Source organism: Oncorhynchus mykiss, chromosome 12 (assembly GCF_013265735.2).
Source record: "Oncorhynchus mykiss isolate Arlee chromosome 12, USDA_OmykA_1.1, whole genome shotgun sequence".
Lineage (NCBI taxonomy): Eukaryota > Metazoa > Chordata > Actinopteri > Salmoniformes > Salmonidae > Oncorhynchus > Oncorhynchus mykiss.
Window position 1 is genome coordinate 4,722,086 of NC_048576.1, and position 17,732 is coordinate 4,739,817.

General features: G+C 45.1%; 1 protein-coding gene across 1 annotated transcript in view; it reads left to right on the forward strand.

The window, feature by feature from the left end:
• Positions 1 to 17,732, forward strand: part of LOC110536864 (A-kinase anchor protein 2) — a 219,385-nt gene that overhangs the window by 143,633 nt on the left and 58,020 nt on the right. The window contains exon 9 of the mRNA XM_036936737.1: positions 8,921 to 8,994. Coding sequence (XP_036792632.1) covers positions 8,921 to 8,994 — 74 coding nt within the window. The remainder of the gene's footprint in view (positions 1 to 8,920; positions 8,995 to 17,732) is intronic.

Consider the following 17,732-nt stretch of genomic DNA (forward strand, 5'->3'; position numbering starts at 1 on the left):
CAACTACAATACCTCTACTCTACCACTACAATACCACTACTCTACTCTACCTCTTCTCTACCACTACAATACCACTACTCTACTCTACCTCTTCTCTACCACTACAATACCACTACTCTACTCTACCTCTTCTCTACCACTACAATACCACTACTCTACTCTAACTCTAATCTACAACTACAATACCTCTACTCTACCACTACAATACCACTACTCTACTTTACCTCTTCTATACCACTACAATACCACTACTCTACTCTACCTCTACTGTACCACTACAATACCACTACTCTACTCTAACTCTACTCTACAACTACAATACCTCTACTCTACTCTAACACTACTCTACCTCTACTCTACAACTACAATACCTCTACTCTACCACTACAATACCACTACTCTACTCTACCTCTTCTCTACCACTACAATACCACTACTCTACTCTAACTCTACTCTACAACTACAATACCTCTACTCTACCACTACAATACCACTACTCTACTCCTTCTATACCACTACAATACCACTACTCTACTATACCTCTACTCTACCACCACAATACCTCTACTCTACTCTACCACTGTTCTACCACTACTCTACCCTACTACTACTCTACCATTACTCTACCCTACTACTACCCTACTCTACCACTAGTCTACCACTACTCTTACACTACTCTACCACTACTATACCAATAATCTACTCTACCACTACTCTATACTCTACCACCACTCTACCACTTCTCTTACACTACTCTACCACTACAATACCACTACTCTACCACTACTCTATCACTACAATACCTCTACCACTACAATACCACTACTCTATCACTACTCTACCTCTCCTCTACCACTACTATACCACTACTCTACCCTACTACTACTCTACACTACCACTACTCTACTCTACTCTACCACTACTCTAACACCACTCTACTCTACCACTACTCTACTCTTCCAATTTTCTACCACTACTCTAACACTACTCTCACACACACTGCAAATAAGGTCCCACACACTGCAATTAACATCAAGCACTTCAACTAACATCACACACACTACAACTAACATCACACACACTGTAATTAATGTCACACACACTGTAGTTAACGTCACACACACTGTAGTTAACTTCACACACATTGCAAATAAGGTCACACACACCGCAACTACCGTCACACACACACCGCAACTACCATCACACACACTTCAACTACCGACACACACACACCGCAACTACCGTCACACACACACATCAACTACCGTCACACACACTTCAACTACCATCACACACACTCTTCAACTACCGTCACACACACTTCAACTACCGTCACACACACACCTCAACTACCGTCACACACACTTCAACTACCATCACACACACACTTCAACTACCGTCACACACACACTTCAACTACCGTCACACACACACTTCAACTACAGTCACACACACACCTCAACTACCATCACACACACACTTCAACTACAGTCACACACACACCTCAACTACCATCACACACACACTTCAACTACCGTCAACACACACTTCAACTACCGTCAACACACACTTCAACTACAGTCACACACACACCTCAACTACCATCACACACACACTTCAACTACCGTCACACACACTTCAACTACCGTCACACACACACTTCAACTACCATCACACACACACTTCAACTACCGTCACACACACACTTCAACTACCGTCACACACACACTTCAACTACCGTCACACACACACTTCAACTACCGTCACACACACACTTCAACTACAGTCACACACACACTTCAACTACAGTCACACACACCGCAACTACCGTCACACACACACATCAACTACCGTCACACACACTTCAACTACCGTCACACACACACCACAACTACCGTCACACACACACCACAACTACCGTCACACACACACATCAACTACTGTCACACACACACTTCAACTACCGTCACACACACACACACTTCAACTACCATCACACACACTCTTCAACTACCGTCACACACACTTCAACTACCGTCACACACACTTCAACTACCGTCACACACACTTCAACTACCGTCACACACACACCACAACTACCGTCACACACACACCTCAACTACCGTCACACACACCGCAACTACCGTCACACACACACCTCAACTACCGTCACACACACACCACAACTACCGTCACACACACACCTCAACTACCGTCACACACACTTCAACTACCGTCACACACACACTTCAACTACCGTCACACACACCGCAACTACCATCACACACACCGCAACTACCGTCACACACACCTCAACTACCGTCACACACACACTTCAACTACCGTCACACACACACTTCAACTACCGTCACACACACACTTCAACTACCGTCACACACACACTTCAACTACCGTCACACACACCGCAACTACCGTCACACACACCACAACTACCGTCACACACACACGTCAACTACCGTCACACACACCGCAACTACCGTCTCACACATACACCTCAACTACCGTCACACACACACCACAACTACCGTCACACACACACCTCAACTACCGTCACACACACCTCAACTACCGTCACACACACCGCAACTACCGTCACACACACCGCAACTACCGTCACACACACACGTCAACTACCGTCACACACACCGCAACTACCGTCACACACACACCTCAACTACCATCACACACACACCACAACTACCGACACACACACATCTCAACTACCGTCACACACACCTCAACTACCATCACACACACACCACAACTACCGACACACACACATCTCAACTACCGTCACACACACCTCAACTACCGTCACACACACCTCAACTACCGTCACACACACCGCAACTACCGTCACACACACCTCAACTACCGTCACACACACCGCAACTACCGTCACACACACCGCAACTACCGTCACACACACACTTCAACTACCGTCACACACACACCACAACTACCGTCACACACACACTTCAACTACCGTCTCACACTTCAACGTGGACAACTGATTTAATTTAGTATTCAGGTAATGTAGTTATTTTTTTTCACCCATCTTTAAACCTAAATTCACGATGAATCCACCTTAGTTGACAATCAACCAAATGTAAATCAAAACTAGACGTTGAACTGACGTCTGTGCCCATTGGAACACGCTGAGACCTGTGTAAGCCACATGGCTAGTGCCTAGGTCTATGTTTGACATGTACGCTAGTGTACCGCTAACCGCCACAGTCAAGGATCAATACGCAGGGCACACCTGACTTGACAACAGATTGTGGTGGTGCCGTCTACAACAGATTGTGGTGGTGCTGTCTACAACAGATTGTGGTGGTGCTGTCAACAACAGATTGTGGTGGTGCTGTCAACAACAGATTGTGGTGGTGCTGTCTTCAACAGATTATGGTGGTGCTGTCTTCAACAGATTGTGGTGGTGCTGTCTACAACAGATTGTGGTGGTGCTGTCTACAACAGATTGTGGTGGTGCTGTCTTCAACAGATTATGGTGGTGCTGTCTTCAACAGATTGTGGTGGTGCTGTCAACAACACATTGTGGTGGTGCTGTCAACAACAGATTGTGGTGGTGCTGTCAACAACAGATTGTGGTGGTGCTGTCTTCAACAGATGATATACCTTTGGGACATCCATCTTGTTTTTAACTCAATTGACAACATAATGAAAATAGTTTATTTGACTAAACCCTCCACGTGCATTTTGTGTGTGGGGATGATATCCTAATTGGGCCTAATATCCCAGTTAGACCCACCCAGAGCAGGTAAAGCACAGTGATGTGTCCAAATGTGTCTCTAGGGTGCCCCCAACATCCTCAGTTTGGTACTGCAGGAGGTCCCTTGAATTACACATTCAATCGAACCCACGCTGCAGAACAAAATAACATTGTTCTTGCACCATAACAACAAAAAAAGAAACGCATTTGAAAGTACTGTGATCCAAATTCAAAAAAGGGCACTCGCACATCCAAGCTATCTTGGTGCCATGGTAACAGAGAGATATCATTTAGCTGAAAAGAGAAACCTGCACGCTGCCCTTGCTTGTATCACTGTTGTTTTATTGAAGCTTCACGTATCGACCTCGTAAAGCTTCCAAGAGGCCAATAGTGATACTAGCAAGAACAGTGTTTTGGTTTCTCTTTTCATCATAAACAGCAGAGATACTAGCAAGAACAGTGTGCTGGTTTCTCTTTTCATCATAAACAGCAGAGATACTAGCAAGAACAGTGTGCTGGTTTCTCTTTTCATAGGAAACAACAGTGATACCAGCAGAGGCAGTGTGCTGGTTTCTCTTTTCATCTAAGTACTGTGATCAGGTTATGAGCGATAGGGAGATTCTTCCAAAGTGTGTTTTTGATTAAATCTGACCATATCAAAGTTTATTTGTCAAATGCACAGGACACAGCGTAGTGTACACAATATAACTGACTATGTATTTGCACGCGTCATCGGCAGCAGGTGTGTGTGTAAAACAATGCTTCAGTGATGGGATGACAAACACCTTATAGACCAACATGCTGGAGAACATGGAGAGGATAGGAGTCACGGCAACAGATCAAGCTGCTCCTGGAACACACCATGGCTACATCCCAAATGGCAAATAGGGTACCCCCTGAGTATTCCCAGGGGCTACAGTAAATGGTTGGAGTATTCCCAGGGGCTACAGTAAATGGTTAGAGTATTCCCAGGGGTTACAGTAAATGGTTGGAGTATTCCTGCTACAGTAAGTGGTTGGAGTATTCCTGCTACAGTAAACTGTATTACTGTATTCGAACCAGTGACCTTTCGGTTACTGGCCCAATACTCAAACCGCTAGGCTACCTTTCGCCCCTGCCCAATGATGATGGTGATATTGTTGATGAGGAGGAGGATGATGATGGTGATATTGTTGATGAGGAGGATGATGACGATGGTGATATTGTTGATGAGGAGGATGATGATGATGATGATATTGTTGACGAGGAGGAGGATGATGATGATGATATTGTTGACGAGGAGGAGGATGATGATGGTGATATTGTTGACGAGGAGGAGAAGGATGATGGTGATATTGTTGATGAGGAGGATGATGATGATGGTGATATTATTGACGAGGAGGACGATGGTGATATTGTTGACGAGGAGGAGGATGATGATGGTGATACTGTTGACGAGTAGGAGGAGGATGATGGTGATTTGATGAGGAGGAGGATGATGATGGTGATATTGTTGATGAGGAGGAGGATGATGATATTGTTGACGAGGAGGAGGATGATGATGGTGGTATTGTTGATGAGGAGGAGGATGATGATATTGTTGACGAGGAGGATGATGGTGATACTGTTGACGAGGAGGAGGAGGATGATGGTGATTTGTTGATGAGGAGGAGGATGATGATGGTGATATTGTTGATGAGGAGGAGGCTGATAATGGTGATATTGTTGACGAGGAGGAAGATGATGATATTGTTGATGAGGAGGAGGATGATGATGGTGATATTGTTGACGAGGAGGAGGATGATGATGGTGATATTAATGACGAGGAGGAGGATGATGAATGGTGATATTGTTGACGAGGAGGAGGATGATGATGGTGATATTGTTGATAAGGAGGAGGATGATGATGGTGATATTGTTGACGAGGAGGAGGAGGATGAGGATGATTTGTTGATGAGGAGGAGGATGATGATGGTGATATTGTTGATGAGGAGGAGGATGATGATGGTGATATTGTTGACGAGGAGGAGGATGATGATGGTGATATTGTTGATGAGGAGGATGATGGTGATACTGTTGACGAGGAGGAGGATGATGATATTGTTGACGAGGAGGATGATGGTGATACTGTTGACGAGGAGGAGGAGGATGATGGTGATTTGTTGATGAGGAGGAGGATGATGATTGTGATATTGTTGACGAGGAGGAGGCTGATGATGGTGATATTGTTGACGAGGAGGAGGATGATGATGGTGATATTAATGATGAGGAGGAGGATGATGATATTGTTGACGAGGAGGAGGATGATGATGGTGATATTAATGACGAGGAGGAGGATGATGATGGTGATATTGTTGACGAGGAGGAGGATGGTGATATTGTTGACAAGGAGGAGGAGGATGGTGATATTGTTGATGAGGAGGAGGATGATGATGGTGATATTGTTGACGAGGAGGAGGATGGTGATGGTGATATTGTTGATGAGGAGGAGGATGATGATGGTGATAGTGTTGATGAGGAGGATGATGATGATGTTGATATTGTTGATGAGGAGGATGATGGTGATGGTGATATTGTTGATGAGGAGGAGGATGATGATGGTGATAGTGTTGATGAGGAGGATGATGATGATGTTGATATTGTTGACGAGGAGGAGGATGATGATGATGTTGATATTGTTGACAAGGAGGAGGAGGATGATGATATTGTTGATGAGGAGGAGGATGGTGATATTGTTGACGAGGAGGAGGATGATGATGGTGATATTGTTGACGAGGAGGATGATGATGATATTGTTGACGAGGAGGAGGATGATGATGGTGATATTGTTGACGACGAGGATGATGATGATGATATTGTTGACGAGGAGGAGGATGATGATGGTGATATTGTTGACGAGGAGGATGATGGTAATATTGTTGACGAGGAGGAGGATGATGATGTTGATATTGTTGACAAGGAGGAGGATGATGGTGATATTGTTGACGAGGAGGAGGATGATGATGGTGATATTAATGACGAGGAGGAGGATGATGATGGTGATATTGTTGACGAGGAGGAGGATGGTGATATTGTTGACAAGGAGGAGGAGGATGGTGATATTGTTGACGAGGAGGAGGATGATGATGGTGATATTGTTGACGAGGAGGAGGATGGTGATGGTGATATTGTTGATGAGGAGGAGGATGATGATGGTGATATTGTTGATGAGGAGGATGATGATGATGTTGATATTGTTGATGAGGAGGATGATGATGATGTTGATATTGTTGACGAGGAGGAGGATGATGATGATGTTGATATTGTTGACAAGGAGGAGGAGGATGATGATATTGTTGATGAGGAGGAGGATGGTGATGTTGTTGACGAGGAGGAGGATGATGATGGTGATATTGTTGACGAGGAGGATGATGGTGATATTGTTGACGAGGAGGAGGATGATGAATGGTGATATTGTTGACGAGGAGGAGGATGATGATGGTGATATTGTTGATAAGGAGGAGGATGATGATGGTGATATTGTTGACGAGGAGGAGGAGGATGAGGATGATTTGTTGATGAGGAGGAGGATGATGATGGTGATATTGTTGATGAGGAGGAGGATGATGATGGTGATATTGTTGACGAGGAGGAGGATGATGATGGTGATATTGTTGATGAGGAGGATGATGGTGATACTGTTGACGAGGAGGAGGATGATGATATTGTTGACGAGGAGGATGATGGTGATACTGTTGACGAGGAGGAGGAGGATGATGGTGATTTGTTGATGAGGAGGAGGATGATGATTGTGATATTGTTGACGAGGAGGAGGCTGATGATGGTGATATTGTTGACGAGGAGGAGGATGATGATGGTGATATTAATGATGAGGAGGAGGATGATGATATTGTTGACGAGGAGGAGGATGATGATGGTGATATTAATGACGAGGAGGAGGATGATGATGGTGATATTGTTGACGAGGAGGAGGATGGTGATATTGTTGACAAGGAGGAGGAGGATGGTGATATTGTTGATGAGGAGGAGGATGATGATGGTGATATTGTTGACGAGGAGGAGGATGGTGATGGTGATATTGTTGATGAGGAGGAGGATGATGATGGTGATAGTGTTGATGAGGAGGATGATGATGATGTTGATATTGTTGATGAGGAGGATGATGGTGATGGTGATATTGTTGATGAGGAGGAGGATGATGATGGTGATAGTGTTGATGAGGAGGATGATGATGATGTTGATATTGTTGACGAGGAGGAGGATGATGATGATGTTGATATTGTTGACAAGGAGGAGGAGGATGATGATATTGTTGATGAGGAGGAGGATGGTGATATTGTTGACGAGGAGGAGGATGATGATGGTGATATTGTTGACGAGGAGGATGATGATGATATTGTTGACGAGGAGGAGGATGATGATGGTGATATTGTTGACGACGAGGATGATGATGATGATATTGTTGACGAGGAGGAGGATGATGATGGTGATATTGTTGACGAGGAGGATGATGGTAATATTGTTGACGAGGAGGAGGATGATGATGTTGATATTGTTGACAAGGAGGAGGATGATGGTGATATTGTTGACGAGGAGGAGGATGATGATGGTGATATTAATGACGAGGAGGAGGATGATGATGGTGATATTGTTGACGAGGAGGAGGATGGTGATATTGTTGACAAGGAGGAGGAGGATGGTGATATTGTTGACGAGGAGGAGGATGATGATGGTGATATTGTTGACGAGGAGGAGGATGGTGATGGTGATATTGTTGATGAGGAGGAGGATGATGATGGTGATATTGTTGATGAGGAGGATGATGATGATGTTGATATTGTTGATGAGGAGGATGATGATGATGTTGATATTGTTGACGAGGAGGAGGATGATGATGATGTTGATATTGTTGACAAGGAGGAGGAGGATGATGATATTGTTGATGAGGAGGAGGATGGTGATGTTGTTGACGAGGAGGAGGATGATGATGGTGATATTGTTGACGAGGAGGATGATGGTGATATTGTTGACGAGGAGGAGGATGATGATGGTGATATTGTTGACGACGAGGAGGAGGATGATGGTGATATTGTTGATGAGGAGGAGGAGGAAGATGATATTGTTGATGAGGAGGAGGAAGATGATATAAATAAAGATGATCTGACCAATGTGATGGTGCTCTTTCTCTAGGTAAAGGACAGACTTCTCAAGTAACCATGACTACAGGAATCAGGATTGTGTCTAAACCAGCCATCACTGCCATGGTGAGTCAATATCTATCCATCGACCAATCATCCCCGTCTATCTATCTATCTATCTATCCATCTATCCATCTATCCATCTATCCATCTATCTATCTATCTATCCAGCTATCTATCTATCTATCTATCTATCTATCTATCTATCCATCCATCCATCTATCTATCCATCTATCTATCCATCTATCCATCCCCTTCATCAGTGCCATGGTGAGTCACTATCTATCCATCCATCCATCCACCAATCCATCCCCTTCTTTCTATCTATCTATCTATCCCAGACAGTGTTGTGGTCTATCTATCTATCTATCTGGGGAAAGGGGGATACCTAGTCAGTTGCACAACTGGATGTATCGAACTGAAATATGTCTTCCGTATTTAACCAAACCCCTCTGAACCAGAGGTGAGAGGGGCTGCCGTAGTCGGCATCCACGTCGTCAGAGCCCGAGGAGCAGTTTGTGTTGGGAGTTAATTAACCGCCTTGCTCCAGGGGAGAACAACATATTTTTACACCTTGTCCGCTCAGGAATTTGAACCAGCGACCTTTTGGTTACTGGCCCAAAGCTCTTAACAGCTAGGCCACCTGCTGCCCCAAAAATGTGACATTCTGTAAGGGGATCATTTACTTCACTATACACACTGACATCCACAGACATAATACATTATATCGGTGTCATGACGTTGTCCTGGGGGAAGGTTTATGACAGTCATATCCCCCCCCCCCCCTTTTTCCTCTCTCTACCCTACTGATGTGACATTTGAAAACCCCTTGGTTAACATAGAGATTCTGGGAACATCAGAAGGTGGGAGGAAATGAACTATATTCTGGTAATCTGAACAATTGAACATATGCAGTGGTACTTAATGAATATGATGTCAGTTCAGTTGTCATCTGAGACATTCTCATCAATGATAAGATGAAATAAACTCTACAGTGGAAAGTCTGCACATTGTAGTTATCGGAGTCACATGGAATTGTTGTTCAATTTAAATGTTTGAATATAAAATTATTGGTGAAAAGATTAAATGTAATTTTAGCTTCCAAATGAGAGATTTGGATTTTCATAAGGTTAGGGCCCTGCTCAATCAGTGGCCCGCCCCTGTGAAGAGACATGGGTTATAAAACTTTTCAAACACGCCCTCCTCTCCCTTCCTATATAAAGCCTTCACAACAATATAACCTCCTGTTCCAAGTACATGAGGTCTGCAGCCTCTGCGTTAAAAGGACTAACATGTCAACTACAGAATGAAGCCAACCTCAGCGTGAGCTTTGGTTGCGAATGGTATGAACTTTGAACTCTTATTCACTACAGAAGTGATACCTCCTAGCCGTTGAGTTAGCAACAGCAGCTGCAAACTTGGGCTTCGAAAGAACAGACAGAGTGTCCCGTCTACCACACAACGACGTTACTACAACGTATTCAATTTACCACCAGAGACATTCTTCAAAGGACAAAGGACTTGGTTGGGCAACACGGCCTTCCATCTACCACCAACCTACCAGGGTTCGTGAAGATAACCAATAATTTACAACTTTCAGATGAGACTGAATTAAGGCGATGATTAATATTGACTGCTATTGATGTAAAATATTACTAGGTCTTTAAGAGTTTATTCGGAAGATAACAGCTCTATAAATATTATTTTGTGGTGCCCCGACTCTCTAGTTACATTTACATGATTAGCTCAATCAGGGAATATTAATTACAGAGAAAGGATATTATAGATTTCATATCACTTAATCCGGCACAGCCAAAGACACGAGACCAAGTTATCGTTCACTATATTCACTGACAGCAAAAGGGGAAAAGTATTCTGTGATTCTGATAACAGTTAGTAGAATTTAACAAACGAAGGATCCAATTCAGGAAACGTGTATTTCTTGTCAGAATGCTGGTACCGCCGCTTTGATATCAAAAACTCTTTCCAGCTGTATGTAATAACAAACACAACGTCCTGGGATAATAATGTATGTAATAACACGCACAACGCTCTGGGATAATGATGTATGTAATAACACACACAACGCTCTGGGATAATAATGTATGTAATAACACGCACAACGCTCTGGGATAATGATGTATGTAATAACACACACAACGCTCTGGGATAATGATGTATGTAATAACACGCACAACGCTCTGGGATAATGATGTATGTAATAACACACACAACGCTCTGGGATAATGATGTATGTAATAACACGCACAACGCTCTGGGATAATGATGTATGTAATAACACACACAACGCTCTGGGATAATAATGTATGTAATAACACGCACAACGCTCTGGGATAATGATGTATGTAATAACACACACAACGCTCTGGGATAATGATGTATGTAATAACACACACAACGCTCTGGGATAATGATGTATGTAATAACACACACAACGCTCTGGGATAATAATGTATGTAATAACACACACAACGCTCTGGGGTAATAATGTATGTTAAGGAACAGTTTAGGGACAGATTAAAGACCCGGATTAAAGATTAAAGACTTTGCCTCTACCTCCCTCCTCCCCCTGCCTCTACCTCCCTCCTCCTCCCCTGCCTCTACCTCCCTCCTCCTCCCCTGCCTCTACCTCCCTCCTCCTCCCCTGCCTCTACCTCCCTCCTCCCCCTGCCTCTACCTCCCTCCTCCTCCCCTGCCTCTACCTCCCTCCTCCTCCCCTGCCTCTACCTCCCTCCTCTCCCTGCATCTACCTCCCTCCTCCCCTGCCTCTACCTCACTCCTCCCCCCCTGCCTCTACCTCCCTCCTCCCCCCTGCCTCTACCTCCCTCCTCCCCCCTGCCTCTACCTCCCTCCTCCTCCCCTGCCTCTACCTCACTCCTCCCCCCCTGCCTCTACCTCCCTCCTCCCCCCTGCCTCTACCTCCCTCCTCCCCCCTGCCTCTACCTCCCTCCTGGAAAGAAGACAACTTGGCAGATGCAACATATTTATCATATTTAGCAATGACAGTTCTTTGAGGGCTCAAACAAAAAAAAAAAAGTGGTTGGTTTGCGATTTCGTTCATACTGGTGAACCGGCGTTTGAGTTGTGCTGTTGCAAAATCAACGTTCCCTTGTCTCTGGTATATCTTGGCATGCATCATTCAAGACTACTACTACTAAATTGTGTGCAGTGCAATGGACATCTAATGCACATTGTCTCAGGAAAGACTGTCTGGGATGTCAATACCAGGCCTACAGGCCGTGGTGAAAACATTTACACAACAAAATAGCAAGGGCTCTCTATGGTCAGGGTGTGACCCCCCCCCCCCGGACCGTTGACCGTCACTGGAGGTTCCAGACCGTTGACCGTCACTGGAGGTTCTGGACCGTTGACCATCACTGGAGGTTCCGAACCGTTGACCGTCACTGGAGGTTCCAGACCGTTGACCATCACTGGAGGTTCCAGACCGTTGACCGTCACTGGAGGTTCCAGACCGTTGACCGTCACTGGAGGTTCCGAACCGTTGACCATCACTGGAGGTTCCAGACCGTTGGCCATCACTGGAGGTTCCAGACCGTTGACCGTCACTGGAGGTTCCAAACCGTTGACCGTCACTGGAGGTTCTGGGCTGTAGACCATCACTGGAGGTTCCAGACCGTTGACCGTCACTGGAGGTTCCAGACCGTTGACCATCACTGGAGGTTCCAGACCGTTGACCGTCACTGGAGATTCCAGACCGTTGACCGTCACTGGAGGCTCCGAACCTTTGACCGTCACTGGAGGTTCTGGGCTGTAGACCGTCACTGGAGGTTCTGGGCTGTAGACCGTCACTGGAGGCTCCGAACCGTTGACCGTCACTGGAGGCTCCGAACCTTTGACCGTCACTGGAGGTTCTGGGCTGTAGACCGTCACTGGAGGTTCTGGGCTGTAGACCGTCACTGGAGGCTCCGAACCGTTGACCGTCACTGGAGGTTCTGGGCTGTACACACGCACTGGTGGACGAGTGCTGGGAGCCGGCACAGGTGGCACTGGACTGATGACACGCTCCAGACTAGAACACCCCCCTAGTCACGCTCTGACCTATTGCATCATAGTGAACCCCCAGGGCTCTCTGTGGTCAGGGAGTGACACAAGCAGTAGCATACTATAGCCCTCTATGTAGAAAACAAGAGAGAGAGACAAGCAGTAGCATACTGTAGCTACTATAGCCATCTATGTAGAAAACAAGAGAGAGAGACAAGCAGTAGCATACTGTAGCTACTATAGCCCTCTATGTAGAAAACAAGAGAGCGAGACAAGCAGTAGCTACTATAGCTACTATAGCCATCTATGTAGTATCACACCTGCTCCCGCTTCCCCTCTCTGTTCCTCGAGGGCGCCAGGCTGCCCATCATTACGTACACCTGTCACCATCATTACACGCATTGCACTCACCTGGACTCCTTCAGTTTGTTGATTTCCGCCTCTATATCTGTCTGTTCCTCAGTTTGATCCCGTGTCAGCTTCATTGTGGTTTTGTTCCCTCCCCCCTCCAGACGCTGTTCTTGTTTTGTTTGATTTTCTTAATTCCTTGAAATGTTCGCTCCTTGTACTTGCTTCTCTTCTCCAGTGTCGGTCCTTCCATGTAGAAAACAAGAGAGAGACAAGCAGACACAGAGAAAGAAAGAGAAAAAAAGACACAGAGAGAGACGCAGCAACGAATACTTAAGTATAATTGTTAGGCTATTTGATGTGTAATTTGGATTAAAAGTTTATAAACAGCAGCTCAATGATGTAGATGGCTATAGGTAGTAGGCTACACTGCATAATGAAATAATCCCTAGTAAACTAGTGATTTGAGGGTGGGTTGACTGTATTACTTGCCATTGATAGGCTGGTTTTGCGCACAACAACTTTCTATCCAAGCTGGGAGAGAGTGCAGAGATGGCTCATGACATGCAGGTTCGGGTAGGTTGATTGGAATTTTCTAACTTCAATTACTGAACCAGCAATTACATTATTGCCACTAGCCAGAAGTCTAAATGTCAGCAGTGCAATACCATCTATACTGTAGCTTCGTGAAATTTTAGGCTTAACATGAGACCATTCTGACCAAATAGGCCTATCGATAAACATTTATACAAATCAAATCAACAGATGTCACAAAGTGCTTATACAGAAACCCCCAGCCTAAAACCCCAAACAGCAAGCAATGCAGATGAAGAAGCACTAGCTAAAGCAAAGCTATAGGCTACATGTATACGCGTAGCACGCTCTCCAGCAGGTATATTTCACTGGTCACCCCCAAAGCCAATTCCTCATTCGGCCGCCTTTCCTTCCAGTTCTCTGCTGCCACTGACTGGAACGTACTGCAAAAATCACTGAAGCTGGAGACTCATACCTCCCTCACTAGCTTTAAGCACCAGTTGTCAGAGCAGCTCACAGATCACTGCACCTGTACATAGCCCATCTGTAAATAGCCCATCCAACTACCTCATCCCCATACTGTTATTTATTTGATTTATTTTGCTCCTTTGCCCAGTATCTCTACTTGAACACTCATCTTCTGCACATACATCACTCCAGTGTTTAATTGCTAAATTGTAATTATTTTGCCACCATGGCCTATTTATTGCCTTACCTCCCTAATCTTACCTCATTTGGACACACTGTATATAGACTTTCAATTGTGTTATTGACTGTAAGTTTGTTTTACTCCATGTGTAACCCTGTGTTGTTGTTTGTGTCTAACTGCTTTGCTTTATCTTGACCAGGTCGCAGTTGCAAATGAGAACTTGTTCTCAACTTGCCAACCTGGTTAAATAAAGGGTTAGAGTTATATATATAAATACCTGGTTTAAAAAAGGTTAAATAAATACAAAAAAAACATGCCTTGGCGCCACAGAAAGCCGATCATCGATTCGATATGCAGCCTCATGGACATGTCGCAATATCAGCACAATGGACGGGGATCGGTCGTCTAGTCCTTCTGTGTGGCTGCTTGGCTGACGCATTACATTTTTATTTTAGGGTTGGGGGGGAGGGAACTCCGAACTTGCGGGGGTCCAGAGAAACTGCATTATGCCAGTGCCTCTCACTTATCACCAGTTAGTTAGCCTATTGTTGCACAACTTAATTGTTCTAGAGAGTCTGTGTACTCTACTGTGTACTGTGTTTGTTATTGTTCCCGCAAAAAAATGCCTTCAAACATCCCACCCGGGGGGGCCGTGTTCCGCTCCGGTGCTATTGGGAGGTGGTACAAAAGCATGATGGTGGTAAGACAGCTGAATAGAGAACCAGGCGGTAACCCGAGCTGCCGCGCTGAGCGCATTTTGTGGCCTCTCTCTGTGATCAGTCCCTGATTGCCCTAGAATGGGAGAGAAACCTTTGGGAGTGGACCGCATTAGACTTGCATTATTCAACAGCGTAGTTTGAGAGAAACGGGTAGAACAGAGAGAGAGGGGGAGAGGGAGAGCGAGAGAGACAACAGTCCGAGCTAGTGAAGAAGAGAGAGAGAGAGAGGGAGGAAGCTTGTGGCTAAACGCTCAATGTCATTCAAGACATAACTGCTGCAAGCTCGAGAAAGAGGATCATCTGTTCCGCTGCATATCAACGGTAACCGGTAACTGGTAACTGTAAACCGGGTGCATCAATAGCGTTGCGCATTATTCCCTCCGGGTCGACAGAAGTGTACCGCGAAGTGTTTTTTCCTACCGTAGCATTGCCGGTATCTTAAGCATCTAAACGATAAGGCACGTTTGGAATCCAGACAGATCAGGGTTTGATGCCTGATGCAGTGAACAGGTATGAGTTGTCAGTGTTACCCAAACCTGGTTTTCTGTTTGTTTTTATGACACAGCTGATTCAAATAATGAACTAATAATCCACTGTTCATCTGAGTCGGGGGTGCACCCCCTGGGGTCCTGAGGACCAGGTTTTGGAAACCCTACGTTAGTTATTAGTCATTGATGCATCACTCTGTGTTCGTCTTTAATTAACAAGAGTTCCTGTTTGTGGTTAATATGTAGTCCAAAATTACAATTTAAGTATGTCATCAGCTTCGCACGTGTTTCCATGTGTTCATATGACATGTAAAGGTCGTCATGTGTTCATTTAGTTAGTAAAAGTGTTGTACTGGTGGTGAGGATACGTGACACCTGATACTGCATCCTGCAAGAGAGAGGGAGACAGAGAGAGAGAGAGAGAGGCAGAGAGAGAGAGAGAGAGACAGAGAGTGTGAGAGAGAGAGAGCGAGAGAGACAGAGAGCGAGAGAGAGAGAGAGAGAGAGAGAGAGGGAGGGAGAGATGGAGAGAAGCCCTAAACAGGTCAGCGGAGCTAGCTGACTGACTGCAGAAGTTTCTCTCTCTCTCTCTCTCTCTCCTGCAGCACTGTATGTAGCCTACTGTGGCCAATGACTGAGGGAGGGAGGGAGGGAGGTTGGCAACTGCTGTGTGTGTTGCAGTCAGAGCCCTAAACTCTGGGTGTCAGATATGGGAATGCATCCCAAATGCCACCCTATTCCCTATATATGGTGCACTACTTTAGACCAGAGCCCTATGCTGTTTAGTGTGCTATCTGGGATTCAGAGATAGTGAATGAGTGGCAGACTGTCTGTTAGTCTGTCAATGACTCCACAGCTCCAAGACACAGACAGTCCACGGTGAATGAGTTAGTCTCTCACTGACTCCACAGCTCCAAGACACAGACAGTCCACGGTGAATGAGTTAGTCTCTCACTGACTCCACAGCACCAAGACACAGACAGTCCACGGTGAATGAGTTAGTCTCTCACTGACTCCACAGCTCCAAGACACAGACAGTCCACGGTGAATGAGTTAGTCACTCACTGACTCCACAGCTCCAAGACACAGACAGTCCACGGTGAATGAGTTAGTCACTCACTGACTCCACAGCTCCAAGACACAGACAGTCCACGGTGAATGAGTTAGTCTCTCACTGACTCCACAGCTCCAAGACACAGACAGTCCACGGTGAATGAGTTAGTCTCTCACTGACTCCACAGCTCCAAGACACAGACAGTCCACGGTGAATGAGTTAGTCTCTCACTGACTCCACAGCTCCAAGACACAGACAGTCCACGGTGAATGAGTTAGTCTCTCACTGACTCCACAGCACCAAGACACAGACAGTCCACGGTGAATGAGTTAGTCTCTCACTGACTCCACAGCTCCAAGACACAGACAGTCCACGGTGAATGAGTTAGTCACTCACTGACTGTAATACAGCAGAACAGAGTCTATCACCATGGTAATATTAATGTGTTGTAATACAGTAGAACAGGGTCTATCACCATGGTAATGTTGTAATACAGCAGAACAGGGTCTATCACCATGGTAATGTTAATGTGTTGTAATACAGCAGAACAGGGTCTATCACCATGGTAATATTAATGTGTTGTAATACAGTAGAACAGAGTCTATCACCATGGTAATGTTAATGTCTTATAATACAGTAGAACAGGGTCTATCACCATGGTAATGTTAATGTGTTGTAATACAGTAGAACAGTGTCTATCACCATGGTAATATTAATGTGTTGTAATACAGTAGAACAGAGTCTTTCACCATGTTAATGTGTTGTAATACAGTAGAACAGTGTCTATCACCATGGTAATGTTGTAATACAGTAGAACAGAGTCTATCACCATGGTAATGTTAATGTGTTGTAATACAGTAGAACAGAGTCTATCACCATGGTCATATTAATGTGTTTCAATACAGTAGAACAGTGTCTATCTCCATGGTAATGTTGAAATACAGTAGAACAGAGTCTATCACCATGGTAATGTTGTAATACAGTAGAAC